Here is a 10,486-nt window from a genome sequence, read left to right as displayed (position 1 = left end):
CAAGTTCTTAGGGTAAATAATCTAAGATGGGAGTTATATTGAAGATGGGATGTTGCCCATAGCAACCAATAAGATTCTATCTAGCTTCTTCTAGAAGCTGCTAAAGAAATAAGATGACTGTCGTTGCTATGGGCAACATTCTATCTTCAATAGAAACCCCCCCCTCCCCCCCCCCCACCCCATATCATCTTGGTAAGTTTACCCCTTTAGTGGTTATATGTGGTAGTATGGCTATTGGATGCTACTCGTATCCAAGGTGTTCCATAGCAAATGACTTCTTCAGGGTGTGGTAGATTAACATTCTTGTCCTGTATAAGTTGGTCTGTTTGTGCTCAACACCTCACCTTTTTTATTTGCAGGTGTATTATTGCTTTCTCTATATATGTGCATTTGTGGGTGACCTTATTCTAAAATTCTGCCATAGCAAGGGGCGTAACTAGATATTCGTAGGCCCCATAGCAATCGTTTGTAAGGGCCCTCTATTTAGCAACTGATGGTGATAAATGTATGTAAAACATATTACTTGGAAAGTAAAGATGGGTCCCCTTCAGCTCTGGGCCCCATAGCAGCTGCACCCCTTGCACCTATGGTAGTTACGCCCTTGGCCATAGCTCATCCTATACAATAAAAGGCTAATGCTGCTCCTTACCTCTATGGGTTGGTCTTCAGGCGTGCTGTGTCCTGGTGGCCACTAGATGGCACAATTCAAGTGTTGCTCTGCACATGGTGCTGACGTTCTGATGTTCCGTAATTTTAATGGTCTGGGATCGTGTGATTATAATTCACTAACCATCTTTATCTGTAACATACTGTACTTTAGGTATCGACATGTATAGATAATGGCATCAGGCTTATGTCATATATATTTTTCACCATTGGGTGGTACATAAGGGACCATGTTTTACCATTTAGCCAGCCCTTCTGTATCCACAGAGAGAAAGTTAAGCATGTGTTTTTCTGTATCTATAAACCACAAGATGCATTAGAGTCTTCAAAGAACTGTTTAGTCAGGATATCAAGGTTTCACATAAAAGCATACATTATGGAAAATAGATACACCAGTTGCCACGATAAATCTACTTATGTCTTTCATTTCTTCTTAAATTCCTCTTATGGCTTTCTTATACCTCTCCCATTTTGTAATAAGCACTTAAATAAAAGTTCTGCTCCACACATGGCTGTATATTTCTTCACTGTTGATGACATTGAGTTTGTTTTATGGTTTTCCAATGCACATATGTTGCATACTTCAAAGAGAACTTCTTATTGGACATGATCATAATAAATCCGATCTCCCATATTGACAAGGTCTGTCCCAACGTAGTGTAAGTTGTTGTAGAAGAACCGTGGGAAGTAACACCATCATGCATGCTCACTAATGATGACGCAATGTACAGCGCTTTAATTGCCTATATATTTAAAGCTTTCCAACTTTTTTCTAAACACCAATATAAATCCTATGGTAAAATCAAGATAAATGGCAACATCTGAAATAATAGATATGGCAAAGGGTTGGCAAGGGTAATGCTCAGTCTACGTTCTCCAAGGTGGTAGAGTCCAAATATTGGCTGTGATCCACTGATGAAGTGTGCCCCTGATACAGGGATTATATTCCAGACCAACTGCTAAGGAGCCTGCTGCCAGTTCCTTCTGCAGTATTACGGGTTCCACATACGCTGGTCAGTTGTATCAGGATGGCTCTAGGCTGCGAGATAACTCCATTAACCTCTTCTGATTGTCAATCACCTTCATATTTTGTATATGAGCCCATGTGGTCACTGGGCTTCTTAGGTTCAAAGAGTACTCTGAATCTGCAGGAAACAGAAAGACCCTTGAATTGGTTATCTCATTTTAAAAATGAAACCTTGTGTGAGAGTCTGAATGATGCTAAGCTTTCAGGAGAGAAGATAATACTTATTTTAAATGCAGGTGAGAACTGGCTATAGACCTGTTTCTTTGGGATGACTAACACAGCTCTTTTTTGTACATCTCTAGATACAATGATGCACTTTATTACTGCTATGCAGCAATTTGCCAACTCTCCCACAACTTTGCAATTTTCTGGGCAGTCCCATACAAGTATAGAAGAGTGCCTGAATTTCTTCTTCCTAGTAAAGTGAACAGGATGAGGATATTATAGCTCCATATAGAGGGGGTGGGGCTAAATAAGACTACAAATGTAGGCAAGTGTGGTGTAATACATGTTATCGTGTATGTGGATTTCTTTCATCCCCAGGGCCAAAACTAGGGTTTCTGGCACCCAGGACACCCCAAAACACAAAACAAAATTTTTTTTATGTTGATTCGTCCCCTGCAATGCTGCCCTGTTCCTGTTCTAGTTCCCATGACTGTTATACTGCCCTGTGCACTGTGCATGTAATCCCCATTCCGGAACTTTGCCTCTCTCTGCACTTGCAGCTTTGACGGATGCAACTCTCTGCTTCATGCTCCCTCCTTATATCTGGAACCATATATATTACAGTTCCTTGTTCCCCTTCTACCACAACCCCGTTCTCTGACTCCAGCATCTCCCCTCAGCGAGCCTGCTGCACCCGGTTATGGCTGTGTACCTACTCTGGGATTCACTTGCATTCTGAAGCAGAGTGTTGCTGCGGTGATCAGAGCGCGTCCAGGCAGCGTGCCCCGGGCAGCACCTGATGAGTGAGTGCTGGGGACTGAAGGTACCTCCATGGTGGCTGGACAGGATTCCTCGGCAGCAGGTATCCGGAAAGCGTGCCCCGGTCAGCACCTGGTGAGTGCTGGGGACACCTCCATGGTGGCTGGACTAATGGTGGCCAGATGGGACATCTTGGCAGTGGGCATCCAGCGCCAGTGGGGCCAGAGTTAGCGGCTCACTAGCGCACCCCTTATCCAGCGCCTGGGTCATGTGACCCCCTAGCCCCTCTAGTTACGGCCCTGTCATCCCACATTAATGTAGATGTATCAGTAGACATACATTGCACATGTTGGGTGTGTTCTTCCTGTGTGTACACATGCTCTATAATGAGCACGTATTATTAGACATTACATGATTGGGTGCTCTTACACGTAGATATCCGAGCAGCGCTGACATCCTCAAGGACGTGGAGAGTTCTAGATCTCAGTGGTGACAAGGGAACTGTAAAGGATGAACAGAGGACAATGTGATCACTAAATATAGTACAAACCACACATCATGCATTGGTAATAAATAACTTGCCCATACACTTATCCGATTTGGGGTGATTTCACCTGAGCCCGATGGATCGGGCTGAGAATCAGGAAAATTATCCAAATCTGATGTGTGTGATGTCCACCTCAGGTCTGATGCATGGTCCCATGTGCATTGCACCTGATCTGGAGGTCAGACTTTCTGCCTGTTCGACCTATGACTCCGGCCCCCCCTTCAGGGTGGCGGGTAGTGGGGTCGCATGCGATAAATCACATGTGAAAGGATCACGTGATGTATTGCTCAAGGGAGTCAGGTGGCCCGAATACACTGCTGCAATACATTACAGCAGTGCATGGGCACCTTTACAATGTTTATTTCTATTTCTGACAGAGCCAATTTCAGGAGATAAATGAACAAACGTGACTGCTCATATGGCCCAATAACACTCTGGGACACTTTGCCACAGACTCATCAGTGGGAACTGAATCAACACAATATATAAAACACAATATATGTTACACTAATGACAAAATAAAATGTATAGAACTAACTGTACTTACTGTAGCATTGGCTGCGATAATTGTAAAACATCTGCACAGTCTTTGCAATCATACGCTATGAAAAAAGATCCAACCAATAAATAAAAATACAGAGCACTTACATCTATTATTGTAACACATAACAAAGTTGTCACTAGGGACGAGTGGGGACTTCTCTCCTTACAGAACTAAATACTAACTCCCTTACTGTAGCCTGTCTACTCAATTACCCATCATTTATTGTTTCTGTATAGATATTCATTTTTATTATACAATGAAATATTTTATTTTACTAATCAACTCTTAATATTCATGATGACATAAAGGAGGAACATGTCTGATTATTTATTTATTTATATATATATATATATATATTTTAAAAAAATGTATCTAACCGCTTTACCCCTGGTTAAGGTTCTTCCTGGTGACAGCAGTGTTATCACTAATGGTATAACATCCAATCAGATTCTATGGTGTCAGATTGGTATATCCAATCAGTTATTTTCTACTTGATATTGGTAACTGCACTTTTACCTTTTAGAAACTTTCAGAAATATACCTTAAATAGTAACTCACCATCTTCTCAAAGTTTACTAGGTTATCCAATGTACTTCTATTACCCTCATGGATGAAGGTCAGGTCTACAAAACAAACAACATTAGCTGAACTTATGTTATATCATATACTCAGTTGAATCTACAGTAAAATATTACAGTTTGAGAGCACATGTAATGTAATATAGCCATCAGTGCCACATTTTCCACAGAAAAGATATTCTCCACAGAGCTTCTGGTGTAGAAGAAGATTATTTAAATGAGTTTGAAGTACCATATATACCCGAGTATAAGCCTACTTTTTCAGAACATTTTTTGGTACTTGTGAGTTATCTGGGCGTCCGATTTTGGTACTAGATCGCATGCGGTTTGCGATTTGCATGCGATTTGCATAAGATTTGCTATTCATTTCATTACCCCACTATCCCCAAAGTGTGTCTATCAACGTGAACCCGAAGCGTGGCGAGCGCAGCGGTACGCGTCCTCCGACCTTTTCATGCCCTACTATCCACTAGGGCGTGGAGTGAGAATAGAATAGTGTGGCGAGCGCAGCGAGCCACCGAGCCCGAAGCGTGGCGAGCGCACGCGGACACCTTCACAGGTATCCGCGTGCCCTTGCGGGCTTCACAGGTGTCCGCGTCCCCTCGCGGGGCTCGCTGCGCTCGCCACGCTTCGGGCTCGGTGGCTCGCTGCGCTCGCCACACTATTCTATTCTCACTCCACGCCCTAGTGGATAGTAGGGCATGAAAAGGTCGGAGGACGCGTACCGCCGCCCCTCGCGGGCTCGCTGCGCTCGCCACGCTTCGGGTTCACGTTGATAGACACACTTTGGGGATAGTGGGGTAATGAAATGAATAGCAAATCTTATGCAAATCGCATGCTAAATCGCATGTAAATCGCAAATCGCATGCGATATCGCATGCGATATCGCATGCGATATCGTATGCGATATCGTATGCGATATCGCATGCAAATCGCATGCAAATCGTAAGTACAAAATCGGGAGCCCGGATAACTCACAAGTACCCATTTTTTTTCCTAAAAAAGCCCCCCTCGGCTTATACTCGAGTGAGGGTCCCACTTGAGTCAATAAGTTTTCCCAGTTTTTTTGTTATAAAATTAGGTGCCTCGGCTTATATTCGGGTCGACTTATACTCGAGTATATACGATGTGTAGAATACACTTTTAGAGGGATATTTCCTTTTTTTTTGGAGTCATAGAGGTACAGAAGCTCCCAAAATCAGAACAGGGGTTTTGGTAAATGCAATAAGCGGACAAATAGATGACTATGCACATAAAAGATCTTTAACAGGATGAAACTGCACTTGGTCAGCCCCCCTCCCCATCTTATGGCAGGCAGAGAATAAGACTCATGAGACCATCATCATGTCTGTCTTATCCTCAAATCCTGCGGTATGCAGGGAGGCAGAAAAAAAGTGGTAACATGGTAGTGGGGGATATGGCAGAGCGAGTGTTTAGTCCGGTCAGGGATCGCTGAGGCTGCTTGGGTGACAAATTATACATAAACCGATATAAAGTGGGGAGTAGCAGTGACTGGTGCACAAAATCAATAGAAGATGAGACTGGAGAGACACAGGTGGAGGGGTGCAGCTGGAGAGATACAGGTCGAGCGGTGAGGCTGGAGAGGCAAAGGTGGAGGGGTGAGGCTAGAGAGACACAGGTGGAGGGGTGAGGCTGGAGAGGCAAAGGTGGATGGGTGAGGCTGGAGAGGCAAAGGTGGAGGGGTGAGGCTGGAGAGACACAGGTGGAGGGGTGAGGCTGGAGACGCACAGATGGAGGGGTGAGGCTGGAGAGACACAGGTGGAGGGGTGAGGCTGGAGACGCACAGGTGGAGGGGTGAGGCTCAAGAGACACAGGTGGAGGGGTGAGGCTGGAGAGACACAGGTGGAGGGGTGAGACTGAAGAGGCAAGGGGAAAAGGGTGAGGATGGAGAGGGTATGTTGTTGAAGTGACGCAGAGGGGCGAAGCTGGCATTACAGGGATGGAGTTGGTGAAACGCAGGAGAATGATACTGGATAGATGTAGGGGAATTACACTACAGAGATGAAGGGGGAGGATGGTGCTGAAGAGACGTAGGAGGATGGTATCTCTTCTCCACTGCTCCATCTAGTACCCCTTTTACACTAATGTACAATGCTTGGTCATGTTAAAGCAATATTGTTATGTATCCAGTTAATGTTAATACAGGTTGAGTATCCCTTATCCAAAATGCTCGGGACAAGAAGAATGTTGCGTAATGTATTTTACAGTATTTTTTATATTTGAATGCGGTATCTTGCATTTATGTTGTATAAACACATGAAATACACACAAATATATTTTATTTGTGCATGAAACGAGGTTTTAAAACCTAAAACAAAGTATGTGTACAATCTCAGGCACATAGGCCCTTGTTCAGATCTGATTGCAGTACAAATTTGTTTGGAAAATGGGCAAAACCATGTGCACTGCAGGTGGGGCAGATGTAACATGTGCAGAGAGAGTTAAATTTGGGTGGGGTGTGTTGAAACGGAAATCTAAATTGCAGTGTAAAAATAATGCAGACAGTATTTATCCTGCACAGAAACAAAATAACTCACCCAAATCTAATTCTTTTTTTGCCCATTTTCCAAACAAATTTGTACTGCGATCAGATCTGAATGAAGGCCATAATGTGAATGGCAAGCAATCATTTTCCTGCACATATTCAGTGCCAGTTACAAGTAATTTCCCCAGTAGTGCCAGTTACAGATGTACTCTATAGGTTTTTAGCAAAAAAAAATAAAAGTTCATTTTGGAGACTATGGTTTTTGGAATAATTTGGATAACGGATATTTGGATAAGAAATACTCAACCTGTACATGCAACCAACATTTATGTGAGATACCTTTCAGTATAAGAGGAAGGAATGGGATGAGGGGAGGAGTGAGCTTGGCCACAGCCAGCCTGTAAGATCTGTGATTCCAAGAGGGATCCTGCAAAGATGAACAAACATGATGTTTTTCAAATGTAAAAATGGCTTCTCGAATGCTATTCACCTGCTTTTAGTAAAAGTGCGACAAAAGAAAAAGCTTTGAACAATGCAAAATATACAGGCTGCAGGTAAATACAATGGTAAATGACTGTAGTACCAAATGTTCAGTAAACTTCATGGGGGAAATACAAGCACTTTATTAAAACTCAATCGTTTTTTATGAACGTATCAAACGTATGCTATTCTATTCAATTACTTTCCCCTTAACAAAAACATACAAATTTAATTTATTTCTCTCTTCACTGAATCAATCCACTTACCCAATACACCATTGCGGGAGTAAATCCCGGTAGACACTTTTCCCATTACCTTATCCCTAAACAAAAACCTTTCACTTGTCATAACTTCACATATAGGGGGAGAGCTGCGGACTTGTCGGAATGATTCATAGGTTCTGGTGCACAGAGAAGCCTTGTTTATAAGAACTCCTACCTGTGCATCAGCCCTGAATCAGATCTTCAGGTATTGGTAGTAGGAGCTAGGACCGGGATATCATCTCAGTCTGGGCCCATTACTCCAGTCCCGGCAGTCACCCTCTGATGGTGGCCATAGGCGTGCACAGCACATTTTATTAGGGGGTGCACTGTCAAAGCAGTGTGTCTACCACCACCTGTTGTGGGCATGTCTAACACTGCCAAACAGGCGTGCACTCACTACAATATAAAACGTCTCTCAGCCACACCATAATTCACCTGCCTATTTCAGGTTTAATCTTCAAATTACTCTGTGTAACAGTACATGCAAATAAAGTCAAAACCATATATGGATGATGCAGGTATGTAGTGATATGACAATGGTGTAATACAATTAATAATGCAAAACACACATAATTGCTTAATACTGTAGGTGCTTATTTTAATGGAAAACAGTTCTAAAAAGTGAAAGTCTTTGGTAAAAGGTATTGCACCCGTAACACTCAATGGGGCAGATGCAGGGCTATTTTTGTGCAGGCTCCAGCAGGAACTGAGGCCCTTATTCTAGTTCACTCTTTCTGACAAAATATTTCTTAGATGGACAAAACCATTTGCACTGCAGGTGAGGCAGGTGTAAAACTCCACCCAAATCTAATTATCTCTGGACAAGTAACACCTGCAGTGCACATGGTTTTGTCCATCTAAGAAATATTTTGTCAGAAAGAGTGAACTAGAATAAGGGCCACAGTTCCTGCTGGAGCCTGCACAAAAATAGCCCTGGAGATGTATTAAGCCTTAACAAGAGATAAATGCAAGGGTGATAAGGAGAGATAAACGTCCAGCCAATCAGCTCCTTACTGACTTTTTTAAAACACAGCCTGTAACATGGCAGTTAGCAGGTGATTGGATGGACAGTTATCTCTCTTTATCACCCTTACATTTATCTCTTGTTAAGGCTTAATACATCTGCCCCAATGTGCGCACGCCTATGATGGTGGCCTTGCTTTTAATACCCAGACTTTTTTTCTGTGTTTGTTTCCAATTGTAAAAGGCTGCAAAAATAATACTAGCCTTTATGCTGATGATACCCTAATCTATCTCTCCTCCCCCGACTTATCCCCATCACTTCTGTCCAAGGTCTCCGAATGCCTCACGGCCATCTCAGCCTGGATGACCCAACGCTTCCTGAAACTAAACATGGCTAAAACTGAACTTCTAATCTTCCATCCCCCGAACATCCTCTCTTCTCCCACTATCTCCATCAGCATTGGTGAAACCGAGATCACGTCCACCGACCAAACGCGCTGCCTCGGTGTCATCATTGACTCCTCCCTCTCTTTCACCCCCCACATTCGTGCTCTCTCACAGTCTTGCCGCTTTCACCTACGCAACATCTCACGCATCAGACCATTCCTCTCCACTGACGCGACCAAAATTCTCATTCACTCTCTTGTCATCTCCCGCCTTGACTACTGCAACATCCTTCTCTCTGGGCTACCTCTCACCCGCCTCGCACCTCTCCAATCCATTCTTAACGCTGCTGCTAGGCTCATCTTCCTCTCCCGCCGCTCTACCTCCGCCTCCCCCCTCTGTTTATCTCTTCACTGGCTCCCCATTCCTTTCCGAGTTCTCTTTAAACTCCTCACCACCACCTACAAGGCTCTCTCCTCCTCCACAGCTCCCTACCTCTCTTCACTGATCTCTATCCACACTCCCTCCCGTCCTCTTCGCTCCATCGCTGACCGCCGACTGACCTCTCACCTAATCACCTCCTCCCACTCCCGTGTCCAAGATTTCTCTTGCGCTGCCCCCCTGCACTGGAACAACCTCCCGCCACCCATCAGGCTATCTGATTCCCTTACCTCCTTCAAGCGCTCCCTCAAAACCCACTTTTTTCGACTAGCCTATCCCTCCTCCTAACCTCTTTTGATCCTCCTATCCTGCCTCCGTTCCCCTCCGTTCCTACTTATCCTATTGTATTTCGTTCGTCCACCCACCTATTTTTAGTATGTTAACTCTTATGAGCAGGGCCCTCCTTCCTCACGTACTCACCCTACCTCATTACCTCACCTGTGCTCCTGTCCTGTTCTTCCCTTCCTCTACTTCATCTTCGGTCTCCTTGACTATTTTGACACCTACTTCTGAACTGATGCTGATTTTAGTTCTACCAGCTATACCCCTATTTATACTGTATCTTTCTACACACCCTGTACGTTACCTTGTAATTTTTTTTTTTTTTTGTTTGCTATGTACGGCGCTGCGGACACTTTGTGGCGCCTTATAAATAAACGTACTACTACTACTACTATATAAACATTTCATAAACACGTCTTTGTATAAAACATCTACATCATTTCCTCATAGATATACTCCAATATCTGTTCATAATCAGGAATATTTTATGAAGATACCATAGTATCAGAGCCACATGTGTGATTGTAACCATTTGAAAAATTCTTATTGTCAAATAATTGCCTTGTGTACAGTATGTAAGGTACAAATACGGCTTCTGAGCAGAAATCGGTCCCAGTGCAGTGGTGGCTTGCAGGATGCATGACCTTGGGCCTGATTCAAGGGTGCACGCAATGTCGAGGTGGGGCTATTTGTTACTGTGCATGTGCTAAAGCTGCACTGCACATCAAATGATTATCGATTGTGAGTGACAAGCAGTCAGTGTGTTGTGGAACATAACACAGGTGGCTAGAAAAACACAGGCCTGTTGGGACTGTTTAGTCAGCCACTGCATAATTGTTTGCAGCTAAAGGGCCTGTGAGATTTGTGCCCAATGTTCCCGA

The 10,486-nt window shown here is 43.7% G+C and overlaps 1 protein-coding gene across 1 annotated transcript in view; it reads right to left on the bottom strand.

Annotated features, from left to right (window-relative positions):
- Positions 1-982: 982 nt before the first annotated feature.
- RAPGEF3 (Rap guanine nucleotide exchange factor 3) overlaps positions 983-10,486 on the bottom strand; it is a 116,158-nt gene continuing 106,654 nt past the window's right edge. Inside the window, exons 23-27 of the mRNA XM_083169512.1 lie at positions 7,132-7,219; positions 4,267-4,331; positions 3,712-3,766; positions 3,047-3,118; positions 983-1,811 (exon numbers count right to left, since the gene is read on the bottom strand). Of these exons, the coding sequence (XP_083025638.1) occupies positions 1,690-1,811; positions 3,047-3,118; positions 3,712-3,766; positions 4,267-4,331; positions 7,132-7,219 (402 nt within the window). The 3' untranslated portion in view covers positions 983-1,689. The remainder of the gene's footprint in view (positions 1,812-3,046; positions 3,119-3,711; positions 3,767-4,266; positions 4,332-7,131; positions 7,220-10,486) is intronic.

The sequence above is a fragment of the Crinia signifera genome, chromosome 2, assembly GCF_055691185.1.
Source record: "Crinia signifera chromosome 2, ASM5569118v1, whole genome shotgun sequence".
In the NCBI taxonomy this organism is placed as follows: Eukaryota; Metazoa; Chordata; class Amphibia; order Anura; family Myobatrachidae; genus Crinia; species Crinia signifera.
This window is presented reverse-complemented; position numbering and strand designations above follow the sequence as displayed.